Below are 21,883 nucleotides of genomic sequence, written 5' to 3'. Positions count from 1 at the left end.
CTACCCTTTATCAACAGCTTTATCTGGCAGAATAAATTGGAAAAACTCCTCACAATAGGGTTATTACTAGTGACATTATCTCCCCTACTGTCATCTGCCAGCACCTTTAGTCTCACCGTCAAATTGCAAAGAATAGAATCATGCCTATCACCCTCCCCGGGCAACATGGAAATCCAATAGCTTTTTTTAGTGAAGGTTTAGTGAAGACAACGTTGATTGTTTTCTGCCATGAGTGGAGGAGGAGAGATTGCTAGATAAAAATGTTTTGTGAACCACTGGTATAATGTAAATTTCAATTTATATCTTAAATGTTTGGTCCTTAATTTTATTTGGAAAATTTATATGAATATGAGGTAGGATTGTAATTTTAGGACCTCCTAAATTTTTTAAGGATAGTAACTTAAGACCAAAATAAAACATATAGGCCAATGATGCAAATGTTTAAATTACCTACCTCGAATTCTCGACGTTTCTCATAAATTGGAATGATCAACTTGGAAATTTCAGAAATTACTTCATAACGTTCTGCTTTCCATAAGCCATCCACACATTGTTCTAGCAACTCCAGCAAAACTTCCTGCATTGAGAGAAAACTGCAATCAGGAATTTGAGATAGTTTTAGAGCTCTGGGCAAATATATTTTGAACCATTTCAAGTTAATAAAGAATAGAATGTACTAAATTTAATGAAATGCACAGAAGGAGTATAGTTGTGTGACTATATTTTTCTAAATCACATACTTGAAATATTTGAAATTGAAACCATTCTTAAAAGTATGAAATTAATATTGATAATACTAAACTACTATTTACTTTGTTTATCACATAATGAAGATGTTAACTGTACTTACAAATGGTAACACATTGAGAAGAAGTATTTTTAAAAGGGGATACATTGTTCTAAACTGAGGATGTTTAAATGTCTAACAGTGTAAATTCCACTAAGTCTATAAATGTCCATTATTTTTCCTTTGTATTGAAATTATATTTAAACACAATTAACAGAGTCTTAAGATAATTTGGCAGTTTTCAAGCTGTTGCATCAGTGACAAAGGTGTTTATTAAAATGACGTGATTTTGGTCAACACTGCTTCCTTCCTCACTATTGGTTCTAAAATTAGTGGGAATGACAGTATAATACCTCAAGATAGAGATCTCTGACCTTGCTATAATGATAAGAGCTGCTATAAAACAACCATCGTGTCATGTTCTCAACAATAAAAAGATGAAGCCAACTACTCATGCTATCCATGTCTTTTTTTAAAACTTTATTTATTTATTTATTAAACATCTTTATTGGAGTATAATTGCTTTACAATGGTGTGTTAGTTTCTACTTTATAACAAAGTGAATCAGTTATACATATACATATGTTCCCATATCTCTTCCCTCTTGCATCTCCCTCCCTCCCACCCTCCCTATCCCACCCCTCTAGGCGGTCACAAAGCACGGAGCTGATCTCCCTGTGCTATGCGGCTGCTTCCCACTAGCTATCTATTTTACGTTTGGTAGTGTATATATGTCCATGCCACTCTCTCACTTTGTCCCAGCTTACCCTTCCCCCTCCCCATATCCTCAAGTCCATTCTCTAGTAGGTCTGTGTCTTTATTCCCGTCTTGCCACTAGGTTCTTCATGACTTTTTTTTCCCCCTTAGATTCCATATATATGTGTTAGCATATGGTATTTGTTTTTCTCTTTCTGACTTACTTCACTCTGTATGACAGACTCTAACTCCATCCACCTCACTACAAATAACTCAATTTCGTTTCATTTTATAGCTGAGTAATATTCCACTGTATATATGTGCCACAACTTCTTTATCCATTCATCTGTCGATGGACACTTAGGTTGCTCCAATGTCCTGGCTATTGTAAATAGAGCTGCAGTGAACATTGTGGTACATGACTCTTTTTGAATTATGGTTTTCTCAGGGTATATGCCCAGTAGTGGGATTGCTGGGTCGTATGGTAGTTCTATTTTTAGTTTTTAAGGAACCTCCATACTGTTCTCCATAGTGGCTGTATCAATTTACATTCTCACCAACAGTGCAAGAGGGTTCCCTTTTCTCCACACCCTCTCCAGCATTTATTGTTTCTAGATTTTTTGATGATGGCCATTCTGACCGGTGTGAGGTGATATCTCATTGTAGTTTTGATTTGCATTTCTCTAATGATTAATGATGTTGAGCATTCTTTCATGTGTTTGCTGGCAATCTGTATATCTTCTTTGGAGAAATGTCTATTTAGGTCTTCTGCCCATTTTTGGATTGGGTTGTTTGTTTTTTTGTTATTGAGCTGCATGAGCTGCTTGTAAATTTTGGAGATTAATCCTTTGTCCGTTGCTTCATTTGCAAACATTTTCTCCCATTCTGAGGGTTGTCTTTTGGTCTTGGTTATGGTTTCCTTTGCTGTGCAAAAGCTTTTAAGTTTCATTAGGTCCCATTTGTTTATTTTTGTTTTTATTTCCATTTCTCTAGGAGGTGGGTCAAAAAGGATCTTGCTGTGATTTATGTCATAGAGTGTTCTGCCTATGTTTTCCTCTAAGAATTTGATAGTGTCTGGCCTTACATTTAGGTCTTTAATCCATTTTGAGTTTATTTTTGTGTATGGTGTTAGGGAGTGTTCTAATTTCGTACTTTTACATGTACCTGTCCAGTTTTCCCAGCACCACTTATTGAAGAGGCTGTCTTTTCTCCACTGTTTATGCTAGCCTCCTTTATCAAAGATAAGGTGACCATATGTGCGTGGGTTTATCTCTGGGCTTTCTATCCTGTTTCATTGATCTATATTTCTGTTTTTGTGCCAGTACCATACTGTCTTGATTACTGTAGCTTTGTAGTATAGCCTTAAGTCAGGGAGCCTGATTCCTCCACTCCGTTTTTCGTTCTCAAGATTGCTTTGGCTATTCGGGGTCTTTTGTGTTTCCACACAAATTGTGAAACTTTTTGTTCTAGTTCTGTGAAAAATGCCAGTGGTAGTTTGATAGAGATTGCATTGAATCTGTAGATTGCTTTGGGTAGTAGTGTCATTTTCACAATGTTGATTCTCCCAATCCAAGAACATGGTATATCTCTCCATCTATTTGTATCATCTTTAATTTCTTTCATCAGTGTCTTATAATTTTCTGCATACAGGTCTTTTGTCTCCTTAGGTAGGTTTATTCCTAGATATTTTATTCTTTTTGTTGCAGTGGTAAATGGGAGTGTTTTCTTAATTTCACTTTCAGATTTTTCATCATTAGTGTATAGGAATGCAAGAGATTTCTGTGCATTAATTTTGTATCCTGCTACTTTACCAAATTCATTGATCAGCTCTAGCAGTTTTCTGGTAGCATCTTTAGGATTCTCTATGTATAGTATCATGTCATCTGCAAACAGTGACAGCTTTACTTCTTTTTTTCCGATTTGGATTCTTTTATTTCTTTTTCTTCTCTGACTGTTGTGGCTAAAACTTCCAAAACTATGTTGAATAATAGTGGTGACAGTGGGCAACCTTGTCTTGTTCCTGATCTTAGTGAAAATGGTTTCAGTTTTTCACCATTGAGGATGATGTTGGCTGTGGGTTTGTCATATATGGCCTTTATTATGTTGAGGAAAGTTCCCTCTATGCCTACTTTCTGCAGGGCTTTTATCATAAATGGGTGTTGAATTTTGTTGAAAGCTTTTTCTGCATGTATTGAGATGATCATATGGTTTTTCTCCTTCAGTTTGTTAATATGGTGTATTACATTGATTGATTTGCGTATATTGAAGAATCCTTGCATTCCTGGAATAAACCCCAGTTGATCATGGTGTATGATCTTTTTAATGTGCTGTTCGATTCTGTTTGCTAGTATTTTGTTGAGGATTTTTGCATCTATGTTCATCAGTGATATTAGCCTGTAGTTTTCTTTCTTTGTGACATCTTTGTCTGGTTCTGGTATCAGGGTGATGGTGGCCTCGTGGAATGAATTTGGGAGTGTTCCTCCCTCTGCAGTTTTCTGGAAGAGTTTGAGAAGGATAGGTGTTAGCTCTTCTCTAAATGTTTGATAGAATTTGCCTGTGAAGCAACCTGGTCCTGGGCTTTTGTTTGTTGGAAGATTTTTAATCACAGGTTCAATTTCAGTGCTTGTGATTGGTCTGTTCATATTTTCTATTTCTTCCTGCTTCAGTCTCGGCAGGTTGTGCATTTCTAAGAATTTGTCCATTTCTTCCAGGTTGTCCATTTTATTGGCATAGAATTGCTTGTAGTAATCTCTCATGATCCTTTGTATTTCTGCAGGGTCAGTTGTTACTTCTCCTTTCCCATTTCTAATTCTATTGATTTGAGTCTTCTTTTTTTCTTGATGAGTCTGGCTAATGGTTTATCAGTTTAGTTTATCTTCTCAAAGAACCAGCTTTTAGTTTTACTGATCTTTGCTATTGTTTCCTTCATTTGTTTTTCATTTATTTCTGCTCTGATCTTTATGATTTCTTTCCTTCTGCTAACTTTGGGGTGTTTTTGTTCTTCTTTCTCTAATTGCTTTAGGTGCAAGGTTAGGTTGTTTATTCGAGATGTTTCCTGTTTCTTGAGGTAGGCTTGTATTGCTATAAACTTCCCTCTTAGAACTGCTTTTGCTGCATCCCATAGGTTTTGGGTTATCGTGTCTCCATTGTCATTTGTTTCTAGGTATTTTTTGATTTCCCCTTTGATTTCTTCAGTCATCACTTCGTTATTAAGTAGTGTATTGTGTAGCCTCCATGTGTTTGCATTTTTTACGGATATTTCCCTGTAATTGATATCTAGTCTCATAGCGTTGTGGTCGGAAAAGATACTTGATACGATTTCAATTTTCTTAAATTTACCAAGGCTTCATTTGTGACCCAAGATATGATCTATCCTGGAGAATGTTCCATGAGCACTTGAGAAAAATGGGTATTCTGTTGTTTTTGGGTGGAATGTCCTATAAATATCAATTAAGTCCATCTTGTTTAATGTATCATTTAAAGCTTGTGTTTCCTTATTTATTTTCTGTTTGGATGATCTTTCCATCGGTGTAAGTGGGGTGTTAAAGTCCCCTACTATGACTGTGTTACTGTCGATTTCCCCTTTTATGGCTGTTAGTATTTGCCTTATGTATTGAGGTGCTCCTATGTTGGGTGCATAAATATTTACAATTGTTATACCTTCCTCTTGGATCGATCCCTTGATCATTATATAGTGTCCTTCTTTGTCTCTTGTAATAGTCTTTATTTTAAAGTCTATTTTGTCTGATATGAGAATTGCTACTCCAACTTTCTTTTGATTTCCATTTGCATGGAATATCTTTTTCCATCCCCTCACTTTCAGTCTGTATGTGTCCCTAGGTCTGAAGTGGGTCTCTTGTAGACAGCATATATACAGGTCTTATTTTTGTATCCATTCAGCCAGTCTGTGTCTTTTGGTGGGAGCATTTAATCCATTTACATTTAAGGTAATTATCGATATGTATGTTCCTATTCCCATTTTCTTAAATGTTTTGAGTTTGTTATTGTAGGTGTTTTCCTTCTCCTGTGTTTCTTGCCTAGAGAAGTTCCTTTAGCATTTGTTGTAAAGCTGGTTTGGTGGTGCTGAACTCTCTCAGCTTTTGCTTGTCTGTAAAGGTTTCAATTTCTCCATCAAATCTGAATGAGATCCTTGCTGGGGAGAGTAATCTTGGTTGTAGGATTTTCTCCTTCATCACTTTAAATATGTCCTGCCACTCCCTTCTGGCTTACAGAGTTTCTGCTGAAAGATCAGCTGTTAACCTTATGGGGATTCCCTTGTGTGTTATTTGTTGTTTTTCCCTTGCTGCTTTTAATATGTTTTCTTTGTATTTAATTTTTGATAGTTTGATTAATATGTGCCTTGGCATGTTTCTCCTTGGATTTATCCTGTATGGGACTCTCTGTGCTTCTAGGACTTGATTAACTATTTCCTTTCCCATATTAGGGAAGTTTTCAACTATAATCTCTTCAAATAGTTTCCCAGTGCCTTTCTTTTTCTCTTCGTCTTCTGGGACCCCTATAATTCTAATGTTGGTGCATTTAATGTTGTCCCAGAGGTCTCTGAGACTGTCCTCAGTTCTTTTCATTCTTTTTTCTTTATTCTGCTCTCCAGTAGTTATTTCCAGTATTTTATCTTCCAGGTCACTTACCCGTTCTTCTGCCTCAGTTATTCTGCTATTGATCCCTTCTAGAGAATTTTTAATTTCATCTATTGTGTTTTTCATCGTTGCTTGTTTCCTCTTTAGTTCTTCTAGGTCCTTGTTAAATGTTTCTTGCATTTTCTCTATTCTATTTCTAAGATTTTGGATCATCTTTACTATTATTATTCTGAATTCTTTTTTATGTAGACTGCCTATTTCCACTTCATTTGTTAGGTCTGGCGGGTTTTTGCCTTGCTCCTTCATCTGCTGTGTGTTTCTCTGTCTTCTCATTTTGCTTAACTTACTGTGTTTGGGGTTTCCTTTTCGTAGGCTACAGGTTCGTAGTTCCTGTTGTTTTTGGTGTCTGTCCCCAGTGGCTAAGGTTGGTTCAGTGGGTTGTGTAGGCTTCCTGGTGGAGGGGACTAGTGCCTGTGTTCTGGTGGATAAGGCTGGATCTTGTCTTTCTGGTGGGCAGGTCCACGTCTGGTGGTGTGTTTTGGGGTGTCTGTGACCTTATTATGATTATAGGCAGACTCTCTGCTAATGGATGGGGCTGTGTTCCTGTCTTGTTTGCTGTTTGGCATAGGGTGTCCAGCACTGTAGCTTGCTGGTCATTGAGTGAAGCTGGGTCTTGGTGTTGAGATGGAGATCTCTGGGAGATTTTCGCCGTTTGGTATTATGTGCAGCTGGGAGGTCTCTTGTGGACCACTGTCCTGAAGTTGGCTCTCCCACCTCAGAGGCACAGCCCTGATGCCTGGCTGGAGCACCAAGAGTCTTTCATCCACACGGCTCAGAATAAAAGGGAGAAAAAATAGAAAGAAAGAGGATAAAATAAAATAAAGTAAGATAGAATAAAATAAAGTTATTAAAACAAAAAAATAAAAAAAAATTATTAAGTAAAGGAGCTGTTACAGTGGAGGATTACTGGACTGAATGTCAATATTATGACATAGTATGAGTGTGTTTCATGTTTGGTAATTGCAATCATTGTTGCTTTTGTTGTGGTCATCCATGTACAATGCTTGGTGTCAGTCTATTTATCTCTTGTAAAAATAAAATACAGTGTGTGTGAAAAAAAAAATCAAGCAATACTATTTCCAGTAGCATCAGAACATCCATTATCTAACAATATATACCCAGGAAAAGACTTCTATCCTGAAAAATCACAAAATATTGCTGGGAGAAATTAAAGACAATCTAAATAAGACCTGACTGAAAGACTCAGTATTGTTAAGCTCTCCATTCTCCATATAGTGATATATAAATGTAACAAAATCTCTACAAAGCTTCCCGCAGGCTATTTTGAGGAAATAGAAACAATGGTTCAAAATTCTGCATGGAAATTCAAAGGATACAGAATAGCCAAAACGACTTTGAAAAAGAATACAGTTGGAGGGCTAACACTACCTGATTCCAAGACATAAAGTTATAGTAATCAAGACAGTGTGATATTGGTATCAAGATGGACAAATAGATCAATGGAACAAAACAGAGTCTAGAAATAGACCACAGACATATAAAGAACAGAAATTTGACTAAGGTGCCAAAGCAATTCAGTGGGGGTAAAAGTTTTATTTTTCCCCAAATGGTGTGGACCATGTAAAATAACTGTTTAGAAAAAAATGAACCTTGGGACTTCTCTGGTGGCTCAGTGGTTAAGAATCCACCAGCCAATGCAGGGGACACGGGTTCGATCCCTGGTCCAGGAAGATCCCACATGCCGCGGAGCAACTAAGCCTGTGTGCCACAGCTACTGAGCCTGCGCTCTGGAGCCTGCGAGCCACAACTACTGAGACCACGTGCCACAACTACTGAAGCCCGCGTGCCTAGAGCCCATGCTCCGCAACGAGAAGCCACCGCAATGAGAAGCCCGTGCACCACAACGAAGAGTAGCCCCCACTTGCCACAACTAGAGAAAGCCCGCACGCAGCAACAAAGACCCAACAAAGCCAAAAATAAATAAATTAATTAATTTTTAAAAAACAGAAAAAAATGAACCTTGACCTCTCATTCCATGCTCAAAAATGAATTCTAGATAGATTATCAGCCTAAACATAAAACTCAGAAACCAAGTTTATAGAAGAAAATATAAGGCAGTATCTTCACAGTCTTGAGGTAAGCAAAGATTTCTCAGACCAAACACACACACAAAAACAAACCATCAAAAAAACGGTAAATTGAACTTCATTAAAACCAAAACTTTCTGCTCAATAAAAGACTCAATTAAGAAAATAAATAAACAAATCAAAGACTGGTAAATAAATCTGCAGCAAATATATTTGACAATGGACTTATATCCAGAATATAGAAAGAACTCCCCTAAGTCAACAAAAAAAATAATGCAATTTCTAAAAACGGGCAAAAGACTTGAACAAACATTCCACAAAAGAAGATATATGAAAGACAAAGGAGCACATAAAAAGTGCTCAATACCATTAGTCATTAGGGAAATACAAGTGAAAAACACAACGAGGTACCAATTCATGTCTAACAGAATGGTAAAAATATAAAAAAAGATTAGCAACATCAAATGTTGGTGAGGAAGTGGAGCAGCTGAAACTCTTATTCATTGCTGGTAGGAATATAAAATGGTCCAACCACTTGGAAAAACTCTGGCAATTTTTTATGAAGTTAAATATATAACTTCCCCAGGATCCAGCAGTTTCGCTCCTAGGTATTTACCCAAGAAAAATGAAAGCATATGTCCACAAAAGGTCATAGATAAGAATGCTTAAAGCAGCCGTATATTCGTAACAATCCCAAACGGGAAACAATCTAAAATCCATCAACAGGAGAATGGATTTAAAAATCTTACATTGATATAATGGAGTATTTAGCAATGAAAAAGAACTTTTGATATACTCAGCAATATGGGTGTATCTCAAAAACATTATGTTAAGCAAAAGAAGGCAGATACAAAAGGGTACATACTGAATGATTCCATTTTATGACACCAAAATATGGCAAAACTAATCTACAATGATAGAAATCAGATAGTGGGGGTGGGGAGACTAACTGGAAATGGGCACAATGGAACTTTCTGGGGGAATGGACACGTTCTATTTCTTGTTTCTGGTGGTAATTTATACGGGTGTATACAACTGTGGAAATTCATCAAGCTGTCCACTTAAGATGTGTGAATTTTACTGTATGTTAATTATATCTTTAAAAACTATTGCAAATCAAAAGTCAGAAATGCAGTTTTAAAAACAAATTAAATTATTATTGGTTTAACTAACCTATTTAAATAAGGTACTAAGTGAACAACAATTTGTATTTTTCATTTCAATAAAACTTGTAAATCGGTGGCAGTTATTTTCCACTGGCTAGAGCACGAGGAAGAAGCCCTATTATATAAACTGAAACATAAAATGGCACTATGGAGAACATGATTCTATCTGTATACATCAAATGAAAAGCATGTATAAATTATTACTGTAGAACACAAAAGAGTTCCAACAAATGTGTTTACATAGAAAACTGATTACAGTTCTTGACTAATAAGAAATATTACCGCGCTCTCCTTGAGAGTATAAAAAAGGGTCAGGCGCAAGGCCATTTTTATGACTAAGTTGAAGCTGCTGTTTGGAAAAAAGGACGTAACTTCAGTTGTGTTAAACCATTTATCTCCCACAAACTCCCGTGAATCTTTCTGTTGCTAGCCCGCACAAACTGGAGGTCTTAGATGAAAATCACTGAAGTCTAACTAAAAACCCAAAAAGTGAATTAACCTACCCAAGGCTTCACAGTCAAGCAATGAACTGGGATTAAAATTCAAGTATCTCGATTCTCTGTTATGATTAATTAATTCAGCAAGGATGTTTCAAGCATCTACTCTTCTAGGTTCTGGAGGTAAAAGGAAACCTTACTATCAAGTTGGTCAGCGATAAAGTCTGACATTTATGTAGCACCTAATGACTTATAAAGAGCCTTCACATTTGTTGTGAAGTGACCAGGATAGTATTATCACCTTTATTTTATTGATGAGGAGAGAGACCCATACAGAAGTAGTAGGTAAAGCTTCTAGGCATATATCATCTTAGCTAAATGAACTAGAGCTACCTTGAGATTGCTTATATTTTTAAAAAAACAGGACTTCCCTGGTGGCGCAGTGGTTAAGAATCCACCTGCCAATGCAGGGGACACAGGTTCAAGCCCTGGTCCGGGAAGATCCCACATAACGCAGAGCAACTAAGCCCGTGCGCCACAACTACTGAGCCTGCGCTCTAGAGCCCATGAGCCACAACTACTGAAGCTCGCACACCTAGAGCCCGTGCTCTGCAACAAGAGAAGCCACTGCAATGAGAGAAGCCTGCATACTCCAACAAAGAGTAGCCCTCGCTCGCCGCAACTAGAGAAACCCCACACGCAGCAACGAAGACCCAAAGCAGCCAAAAATAAATAAATAAAATAAATAAATTTTAAAAATTAAGTAAAAATATTAAAAAAAAAATTCATAAAGTATAAAATGTGTCTCTGCCACTTTAACCTGGCTGCTTCTTATGTTTCTTAATACAATGTTAAAAAAATTTATTTCTATGGGACTGCAACCCCTTAAATCTCTCCACTTTTGTTGTTTCTTTCTTTCTTTGGTCTTCACATTCCTTAATTGTGAACATCAATGTGCCTCAGTCCTTGGTTCTCTGGTCTTCGCTTGCTGTATTACCTCCCATCGTCAGTGTGCTTTGGTTCTCACACAGCTACGACTTCCAGATGTGGCTCTCCAACCCTGATCTCTCTCTTTAGATTCAGTTCTGAATTTCTAATGGCCTGATGTTATTTCCATTTCAATAACCTTCTACTTCAAATTCAACACCCATCAAAAACTGATTTCATCATCTTCCCTGTAAAATCATCCATCCATCATTTTTCTATAATATCCAAACCTGAAATCTCAGCACTATCTTTGACTCTTCTCCTCCCACAGCCAGCAAGTCTTCCTCTTTTCTTCACAGTGTTTCCTGAACCTGTCACTACCTGGGTTTAGGCCTGGCTGCTTCACATCTGGACTCTTAGGGCAGCCCGCCCTCCAGACTCTGCCTCCAGCCCCTATCCATCTACCTCTAATACATTTCCCACATAACCGCCAAATTAACCTTTCCTCTTCCTTGCTTTCATCTTGTCATTATCCTGCTCAAAAACCTTTGACAGCAATTCAACATTCTAATCAGTGAAGTCCAGACATTCAAAGTTTCCCAAAATCTGACCTCAACTACTACTCTTCTCTATGTGAACCCAATGGCTTAGCCAAAATGATCCATTCACTGTGCCCCCAAAGATGCCTTATACTTTCCCACCTCTTAACTTTTGTCCCCGTTATCCTCCTCCCTCTGCTAAAATGCCTTCAGGGTGTCTTCACGCTTCAAATCTCTCTCTAACCCTAACTGTCCTCTGTTCTACCTCAGCTCAAAGGCATCTCTCACCTTCAACTCTGCGTGGAACATACTGTCTGTATTATTCAAATGGCACTGTCTTGCTTTTCTCCGTTTCGAGCAGGTGTATTATCTCTTTAGGTAGACATAAGAGGTCAGGGATCAGCCATATCTAATTATTTTATAGCTTCTATATCACCAAGTCCAAAGCCTTGCTCATAAGTCAGTGCTCAACAAATATTTGTTGAGTGATTGACAACTGAAGCTGTTTGCTACCCATATGAAGCTTGAAGCAGAAATTTTCCATCTTTAAAATACTCGTAAGCATCCTCTCCTTAGCTGTTACATTGTTAGCTATATTTTTTTACGGAGATTTCTCCAAAGTATGTTGACCGTGATCTGGTTACTGGGAAGGTGATCTGAGGAAGATACACGGTGCATTTCTAAAACCAGACAATAAGAACAGTTCCAGAGATAGGGCTCCACATTCCACACAGGCACATCTTTTCCCTGGGCAGTTTTAATGCTTACAGTTCATCAACCCTTAGTTACCTTCCAAATTAAGTTAGCTGTAATAATTTTTTTTTTAGCTGTAATAATTTTTTAATGTAAATAAATTTTAAGAAGTTAAATTTATATAACTGGCAATGCAGGCCCTGGAGTCTTACTTCACTATAATGGACGTCCATCATTCCAGCATCTTCTTTCATTGCTCCTTCTTCATCTATATTGGGAGTAATTTTCTTGAAGGCTGAACATCCATTAGGGAATAATTCTGCATGAATAAAAACCAGTGAAGTAAATTTATTTTTAAAAAGTGTTTTGTAAATAACAGATAGCCTTACAGGGATTAGTTACCCTTAAAAATAAACACATATTTTTGTAAGGATCAAAGTCATAAGTGCAATTTGCAGTTACAAAAAAAGAATTTTACAAATTATTTCTATCTACTATACATCCTACCAGTCTTTTTACCAAATGGTGAGCTCAAGTTACTTACAAATAAGTTTCATTCTCTGACTATGCATCATCTTCAATGGCTACTATAGTAAATGTTTTCCTAATGTGATCTAAAAATTGTTATTAACACTTTGATCCTGTGTATGTTTATCGTCTGTCACCTAAACAAAGAGAGCATGTACTTTTCAGATAAACATCGAATGAGCTTTTGTAGTCATCTCTAGCTCCTCATTTCACTGGAGAATTGGAAAAGTGGGTTGTTAGCCTAGCCTAGGACTTGTAAAGAGAGGCAGAAAATAAAACAGATGCCAGGGATGAAGCATCCTTAGAGAAACAGGATGGGGCACTGGAAGAACCAGAGCTTTTGGAGTTAGATAGACCCAGCTCTATCATTAACTGTGTGATTTTAGACATGTTTCTCTCTCTAGGACTGTAAAAAGTTCCATCATCTGTAAAATAGAAACAGCAGCTACCTTATAAGAATTCAATGAAATGTAAAGTGTTTAGAACAGAACCTAACATATAACAAGTGTGCAATGCATTATTATTACCAAACAAAGCTACCAATAAATAAACTAGCTTTCTCAAGATAAAATAATTGCTAGCAGCTCGTATAGTAAGTGACTCTGCAGCTGGACCCCTGGGAAGTAGGAAGTGAGCTCAAGCTGAGAACAGCTGCTGTAGGACTGTGGACCAAATTGTTACTGTCAAGCAAGAGTCTGGGTATAGAAGGCCACGTGGTTGCCCTGCAGATTCTGGACATAGGAACATGTCCAAACACTCCTGCTCTGGCTGCGTTTACCACTATCTAAGGGGGCTGTCATTTTAGAGTTAAGGAAAATTCAGCTTCCTTATAACCGAATCTGCTAGGCAGTGGAAAATGGCTGGGCACAAAGGGGACAGCTTTTGCAATCTATTGTTCTACAACCTCTCTAATAGTGATGCTTAGAAATGCTGACCTACTCACGACTAAATATTTGGTAAGCTTCCTGGTGTTAGAGGTTGGGGAAGGAAGAAGGAAGGTTTAAGAAAGCCAAACCTCACATTGAGATTTCTCAGCATTCTGATGGAAAAAAGGGTCATGTATCATGGCTTGGATTTTGCCAACTCTTCTTGTCTAAGTGAATGCTAACTAGACATACATCTTCCGGTAAGACGCTTAATAGAAAATGAGTTATCAAGTCAGCATCACACTTCTATGAGAGAGAAAGATGGGATTCTGGTAAGAGAAGATGGGGTTATTCTGAAGCACTTCTTCAAAAATGGAGAAACACATAGGGAGTAGTCAGTGGATTTCTGTTAGAGAAAAAGGAGAGGCAGAAATGAAAATAAGATTTACTTTGACCTAATGGACTTTAGGGCCATTTTTGTTCAAAGAAATTAGGTAATAAAAGGCACTGAAGATAGAGCATGGCATGTTTCATTTCTGAGGATAAGCATGCCTAAAATGGTCTGTTATATAGACTTCTAGGGGAATTCTATTCAAAGTGCTGGATCACAACACGATAAGGAGCTGTACCAGAATGTAAATCAATTCATCACTTCCTTCTTCAACAAAGTCTTTCTATAAAAAATAAAAAATTCAGCTGAACTAACCATCATGCTCAGTGACATAGTTGATTTACATTCGGGTGAATATTCCTTATCATGTCGTGGACCAGTAAGAAACAGTTCTCAGACTGGCAGTTGCGTCCATGGGACACTCTTTGAGTAGCAGGTGCATTAGGAGAACTTTTTGAAATTTAGGAGAAAATGTCCCACTTGATTACCTTTATGAAGTCAAGAGCTAGGCAGTTAAGGAAGAGGGCCCCAAAACTTGACTTGAAGAGATAGTGTGGTCCTTAACAAAGAAAAGGGTCAATCCCTGAAGGCCTCAGGCAGCTAGGTCCATGACTGGGGGAAAAATCCTGTCTACTCTGAGGATATTATTACTTTAAGTGATTCCCAAATCTAGGGTTTCTCTAGTAGGCCGTGATTTAGGGGAGGACAAAAAGGGGCACACTCTTATGCCTGAGATCAGATGAGACTAAAGCACCTTCGGAAAGAGTCTTCCGGTGTGTACCTTAAGTAGAAGGAGGGTAAATTATGGTTCTTGTCAGAAACAAACAGGTTAATACCTTCTTTTGGACTTTGTTGTGTGTATCATCTGGTGTAAAGACTACTATTATTATGGATTTTCAGCTTCAGAGTCTACTATTCTTGCTAAGTGTATTATCTTGAGTCCTATGCCTGATGACGTTATCTCTAGCTAGAAAGGCCTATATATCCCCTTGTTTGCTTAAGTTATCAACACCCACCAAACTATCCAATGATAAGAGGACTCTTTTGTTTGTTAGGGTCTTTAAAATGCTTGGGGAAAATTCTGATTCCCTTTAGTCTTGTTTAGTCTTGTTTCAGATGAAACAGTTGCTGAATCTAGGCCAGTGTATATGTCCCAACAGAGGGAGGCACGTGTGTGAGGGCTCTCCCGTAGCCCTGTGTAGCATTATATAACATGGTCTTGGAGGGTCTGCTTTGAATCTTTCTGGTATGTGACCTGGATTCCTGATTTTGCCCTTCATAGCTGTAGCTTCTGTATTCCTGATTGCTGTCCAAGGGAAAGCAAGATGCAAACTGTCCAAGTAGAGACCACTACCTTGAGCACAAATAGTCCCATGAAAAAAGTAGGGAGGAGTTTGGAGGATGGGAAAGCAGTTGAACCCTTGATAAAATACGACTGCTGGTCAGAAGAGGGATAGGAGGTAAGAGCGGAGGGCAAAAAGGGAAAAAGCTGTAATTGGGAAGGAAGTGGGTAAAGAAAAAGCTTTGCAGAACTTAAGCTATCAGAACCTGGGTATAAAGACTTGGCAAAGGGAACATTATCCTATAAGGCATGAAAAGAACAGACTCTATGGGAAAGGAAATTCCTTTTCCTGGGGGTGCTGGAGGAGCTCTACAGGCCTGAAGCTTTGCTGAACCTCGGATGCTATGTGGTGGTGTAAGAATGCAGACTTGATTCTTGTCTTCCCTGGGGGAAAACAGTTGTGCAATCTCTCCGGAAGAGAGGAGGAAGAGGTACATAAGTCTGGTCTCCAGAGAATGAGATCTAGAACATTTTGAGGTTTTCAGACAAAATAAAAATAAGGAAATTTAGATCTGTTTTTTATTACATATTTTTGGGAGTGGGAGTAACTAACACCTAGCATCACCGCTTAGAGGTAACTTAGGGAAAGGGAAGAGAATGGTGACCCTTAAGATCTCTGGTACAAAGAGCAGGAGCCCTGGCTGCCTGAAAGACGTTTGAGGGTGGCGGTGCAGGGAGAACTGCACACCTCCTTCCCCTTCCCCTTTCAGTTCAGGGCCTGAAAGATGAAAAAAAGGATCTAGAAATGGGCCCTCACTGGTGTTCTGTGGTCACCTCTGGAGGCCAGGGGCCCAAGTCCTGGCTCGCTTAGGCAACCACCCAATGAGACAAACTATTTTTTTTTCTTAAAAACTCTAAATAGGAAAACATGTGTCTCCAGTGCGTCAGCTGTAGCATTTCATTCCATCTTGATGAAAAAGAAAGCTTTATAATGACTCCAACAGAAATGGCATAGGACTTTGAGAAAACAGAAAAATTTTGGCAATTGATACGTCAGAGATTTTGTCTTCATTATCAAGGACACTTGATAGAAAACACAGGGTTCTACAATTGCTCAATTATTTTTGTTAAATAAGTGTGTCTTAAGTATAAATAAAACTTTTTTTTTCAGTCCTGCACTCAAATGTACTTTTATTTACTCTGTGAATATCCAGGTCTTATCTAGATCATGGATTTCTCAGACTGAATGACAGGTTAACAGATTAAGTTTTTAACTTCTGTTTTAACATTAGTGGTCTACCTGGGTATAACTATCATAGCTGAATCAGCTAATTAGCAAAATCAGGTGTTTTCGATCATTGGCATGATTGAAGCTAAGGGGGGAAATCCTGAGGATTATTACTACTGCCACCATTTTAGAATACGATTTTCTAGTTTGAGTAGAATTTTCCAGGCTTAAAAATAGATGGCACCGGGCTTCCCTGGTGGCGCAGTGGTTGAGAATCTGCCTGCCAATGCAGGGGACACGGGTTCGAGCCCTGGTCTGGGAAGATCCCACATGCCACGGAGCAACTAGGCCCGTGAGCCACAATTACTGAGCCTGCGCGTCTGGAGCCTGTGCTCCGCAACAGGAGAGGCCGCGATAATGGGAGGCCCGCGCACCGCGATGAAGAGTGGCCCCCGCTTGCCACAACTAGAGAAAGCCCTCGCACAGAAACGAAGACCTAACACAGCCATAAATAAATAAATAAATAAAAATTAAAAAAAAAAAATAGATGGCACCTATAAATAAATATGTAAACCTCTCCTATATTTAACATTATTTTTTGTTTAAAATGCAAAACATCATTTTCTTCCTACTCAGAGAAGGGCTCTTTGATTTCTGTGAAGGATAAATACTAAAAAACCTTGAAGGTATTATGAAATAAATACTTAAATGACTAGTTAAAAGCACTGTTTCCACTTGTTGAAACATGTCACACTGTTTGGTGTTCAGGCTAGCTGCCTCAAGCTAATGTCCAAAAAAACCCACAGCAATATTTAAATATTTTAGTTGCTATTTTCTCCAATACTATAGTTATAATTCTAAAGCTTAAGAACTGATAATGGAGATTAATAATTCTTGATTTTTGCTTAGTTTTAAGGTCTTTGCACTTGTGAAAAAAAATTCTAAGGAAATATTTTAATATATTTAACTATTTTCAATATATAAAGGGTATAGGTTTATACTCAGTAGACAAAAAACTCTTATTTCAGATTTCTACTAATGAAAAAGATGAGATAATATTAACCTGATATACCTGAAAGACACACCTAGAACTTTATTTAGTACCATGTTTAGGGTTCTCATATTTGTTAGTTTTTTGCAACTGCAGGTGTGCAATTTCAATATGTGTTTTTACTGCAATTTCTCAGGCATACCAGTGATGTAGAAAAAAAACCCTCAAACAAGGCCTTCTTTTGATAATTAATCCCATTCTCCATTTTAAAACCACATATGTACTAAAAAGAGAATACTAGAGTATACCAATTTCAAAATATGGATTGTTCAAAAGAAATTCAGTATCAAACAGAAAGTGTTAAATTTAAAATATAAGTAAAATGAATCTACATTTTAGTCATGCTATCTGGGAAGATATATAGTTAACTGTAGGAATTCTGGAATTAAAAAACAAAACAAAACATGGTTGTGTTCTCAGAGCCAAAACTGCAGCCATGTGACTCCCACAAGATGGTTTCATTTTGCCCAAATGTTACTCATTTGACTGCCTTCAAGGAAATAGCTTGGCAATTATGATAGATAGTGGGAGATTTCTTTGCAATGTCCATTGCCAATCACTTTTTAAACCTAACTCAACTGTTTTACTATTTAAGTAGTTGTTACAACAGTCAACAATACTAATTTTGGAAAGGGAAGCTTTCAGGCAGATTCCTGAATTAGACTTGCTGGATCCTGAGCCCTTCAAGACCATGACTCCTTTTTGTGGCCCCCTTCCACCCCTGCAACCAGCCCCAGCTCTGTTGAGACATAATTGATATCTCACACTGCGTAAGTTTAAGGTGTATGTGTTGATTTGATACATGTATATATTGTGAAATGATTACCACAGTAGTGTTTATCACCACACATAATTACCATTTTGGGGGGAGTGAGAACATTTCAGATCTATACTCTTAGCAACTTTCAAGTATATACCACAGTACTGTTAACTATAATCACTGTGTACATTAGATATCCAGAACTTATTCATCTTTTAAGTGGAAGTTTGTACCCTTTGACCAAAATTACCCCATTTCCGCTACCCCTGGCTACCACCATTCTACTTTCTGTTTCTACAAATTTGGCTTTCGAAGATTCCACGTGTAAGTGAGATCATACAGTATTTGTCTTTCTCTGACTTAATTCACTTAACATAATGCCCTCAAGCTCCATCCCTTTTGTCACAAATGGCAGGATTTCCTTCTTTCCATTGATTATATGTGCCATGTCTTCTTTATCCATTCATATGGATACATTTCATATGTTTTCATGTTACTAATTAGCATCCTTTCATTTCAGCTTGAAGAACTTTTTTCAGCATTTCTTAGAAGACAGGTCTAGTGGTGATGGACTCCCTCAGCTTTTGCCTGGGGAAGTCTTCATCTGTCCATTTCTGAAGGACAACTTTGCTGGATGGAGTATTCTTGGTTGGCAGTTTTTTTTTTTCTTTCAGCACTTTGAAAATATCATCCCACTCTCTCCTGGCCTGTAAGGTTTCTGCTGATAGTATCCCACAGATCACATAGGCTTTCTTCACTCTTTTTCATTTTTCTCCTCTGACTGGATAATTTCAAAGGTCCAGTCTTCTAATTCAGATTATTTCTTCTGCTTGATCCATTCTGTTGTTAATACTCTCTACTGTGGTTTTTCACTTCATTCATTGTATTCTTCAGCTCCAGAATATGTTTGGTCCTTTTTTGTGAGGTTTCTATCTCTGTTTAACTTCTCATTTTGTTCGTGTATTTTCCTGATTTTGTTGAATTTTCTGTTTTATTGTGGCTCACTGAGCTTCCTTAGAACAGCTATTTTGAATTCTTTATTAGATAAATTGCAGATCTCCATGTCTTTGAGTTTGGTTACTACAAGATTATTGGTTACTACAAGATCCTTTGGTGGTGTCATGTTTCCTTCATTTTTCATGTTCCTTGAAGTCTTCCACTGCTATCTTCACATGTGAAGTAGCAGTTACCTCCAACCAACTTTACTGACTGATTTTAGGAGAGAACAACTTTCCATCTGTCCTGCTAGGGATTCTGAGGCTTTCACAGACCTGCTATGGATACACCTGCTCCACAGTTCTTGCTCCCTCTTATGACAGAATTCTTAAGCGTGTATGTCTTTTCTCCATCATGCAATACACCAGGCCAGGTGCTAACAGCCTCCCATTTGATCACCCAAGGGTGATTCTAAAGTTCAAGCTTGTGGTCTCTCCCTGGCCCACTGATTTTGGCTGGTTTTCTGCACATGCTCACTAGCCATCTGCCTTCAGGAGCATGCACAGAGATCCAGCTACAGTGTGTGGCTGAGGCACATGGAGCACCAGGGGTGCCTGTGGGCCAGCTGGGGGGGATCCACAGGCTAAATATCTCTAGCAATTTGTTGGTGGGCTTTTTGATGGAGTCTGTGATGTGATTAGTAGGATCTGTGTCCCTGTAATGCCCTCTAAGTCCTATCTGCTGCTCTCCCAGCCTCTTCCTGCCCCCCACTCATTCAGTTCATGACTCAGTACTCTCGATGGGGCAAGAGAGAAATGGGCCTCTTTGGCAACATCTGCACTGCTGGGAAAGGCAGTACCCACTCACATGCCCTCACTTTTCCCTGCAGAAGAAATCACGGTGAGAAAGTCTCTCTTGGCACTGAGCTGTGCCACCTTGGGGAAAGGGTGACACGAGTAAAATCAAACTGTTCCTCTTATCCTCTCCAATGCATTCAAACTTGTATAATTTTTGCTCCAACAGCATGCTGGAACTTCTCCACTGGACTTCTGGACTTCCCCCAAGGCTCTCTCATCTGTGGGAGATTATCTAAAGACAGTGTTCTCCAGGGGATCCCGGACTGCAGCTGAGAGGGGCTGGAGCCGGCTCATAGGCCACTGCAGGGTCCACAGACAGGACACAGATCTGTCTGCCTATTACCTGATGCATAGGTGGGTAAAATTCCTCCCAGGTCCCTTGGCATGTGGTGCTGGATCCCACAGCTCCCACAAAGGCACTTTCGTCCATGTATGGGTGCCAAATTGCTGTTGAGATGGGTATACAAATGAGGGACATCTTATAGGGCCAACTCCCTTTTAATACCAAGATATTGTTGCACTAAAGTGGCTGTAGAGATATAATTTGTGGGCAGTTGTTGGTAAAGTTGAGGCAGATAGGGGAAAATAAGTGGTGTGTATTATCCAGGGCTTCTCATAAGCCCTGAGAAGAATTTAATTTGTGGCAGTCTTCCAGGGAGACAGTCTTGGAGAATAAACACTGGGCATCAGGCCTGGCCCTGTACTATTCAGCTTATTCTTGTACTCTTAATGAAAGCAGAAGGCAAATGAACAATCCAGTTTTCTTTTATAACAACTTCTGTTTAACAGTGAATAAGGCTAAAGGTGAACATACTTTTCAGAGCTCAATCATATCACATTCACAGTTGCAAGCTACAAAGATAAAAATTCTTGTGCTAACTGAAGTTCTCCCCATCTCTAAGAACAGAAGTATCTTACTTTTTCGATGAAGAAACTCTGCAACCAAACCTGCTACATGGACATAACACATTGCTGCCTGAAAAAGGATGACAAAGAAAGAACTGTCAGATTGCGCTCCAGGGGTTTTGCAGGGTTGTGTTTAGAACAAAGCCATAAGTAGTCACCTCTGAAAAATCTCCATTTTTTATATGAATCTTCGCCATGCTATCAAGCCAGGTTTTCCTGAGCTCTGGGGTACTTGCATAGGACTTGGCTAAGCTATACTGGAGATCAATTAGCATTTCGGGGTCTTTCTCATGCTCCTTCATTTGAGCAGTGGCCATAAGAACAGTACGGATTCTCTTGGTCAAGTCTTTAACTTCTGTGGGAAAAGCAGTTGCCTAATATCAAAACAAACAAAAAGGACATGTTTATCAATATTACCAATGTGCTCTAAGCCTAGGCATCCAATCCTGGGAATAACACACAACTTTTACCCCTTGTTAGAGATCTTGGTATTTGGTTCTTGGTTCTTGGCATGTGGCATGCCTAAAGAGTTTTAAATTAATTCTTTAAAATATATCCCACTAGCTCAGGCTTCAAAGGCAATGAGTTTGAGGGCAGTATATTCATAATACATAAAAGCACGGACTTCGGAGCCAGACTACCTGGCTTTGAACCCCAGCTCCTCCACCGTGAATTCTACAGCTATGAGTGTAATGTACATTCACTGTTATTGTGTAATTTTAGTGACAACAGTAACTAAAAATTGACAGCTTACTATGCACCAGGCAGTGGCCTAGGTGCTTTACATATTTTAAATTTTATAACAACCTTATGAATTAAGTACTATTATAATTCATTTTACCAATGGAAAACCGAGGTATACAGCAGTTAAGTAGTTTGGCCAAAGTCTTGCAGTTGGTAAGCAGTAGAGACAGGATTTACACCCAGGCAGTTTGGCTCCAGAGCTAGTGATCTTAGTCACTCTTCCACATTGACAAGCATACTTATCCCATCTACCAACTACCATATACACTAAGGTGAAAACCATACTGCAAAAATTTCCAATTATGCAAATAAGAGTTGATGAATCACAGAACACTCTGAAGAGTTTAAAGAGATCATTAACTTCTCTCAAAGTGTCTGTTACC

The 21,883-nt window shown here is 38.4% G+C and overlaps 1 protein-coding gene across 3 annotated transcripts in view; it reads right to left on the bottom strand.

Annotated features, from left to right (window-relative positions):
- DOCK11 (dedicator of cytokinesis 11) overlaps window positions 1-21,883 on the bottom strand; it is a 185,764-nt gene that overhangs the window by 19,705 nt on the left and 144,176 nt on the right. For all 3 annotated transcript variants that reach the window (XM_057538105.1, XM_057538107.1, XM_057538106.1), the window contains 4 exons: window positions 20,915-21,130; window positions 20,769-20,826; window positions 12,164-12,270; window positions 455-577 (listed from right to left, as the gene is read on the bottom strand). In XM_057538105.1, the coding sequence (XP_057394088.1) occupies window positions 455-577; window positions 12,164-12,270; window positions 20,769-20,826; window positions 20,915-21,130 (504 nt within the window). The remainder of the gene's footprint in view (window positions 1-454; window positions 578-12,163; window positions 12,271-20,768; window positions 20,827-20,914; window positions 21,131-21,883) is intronic.

The sequence above is a fragment of the Balaenoptera acutorostrata genome, chromosome X, assembly GCF_949987535.1.
Source record: "Balaenoptera acutorostrata chromosome X, mBalAcu1.1, whole genome shotgun sequence".
Classification (NCBI taxonomy): domain Eukaryota; kingdom Metazoa; phylum Chordata; class Mammalia; order Artiodactyla; family Balaenopteridae; genus Balaenoptera; species Balaenoptera acutorostrata.
Note: the sequence above shows the minus strand (reverse complement) of the source record. Positions and strands in the feature narration are given on the sequence as shown.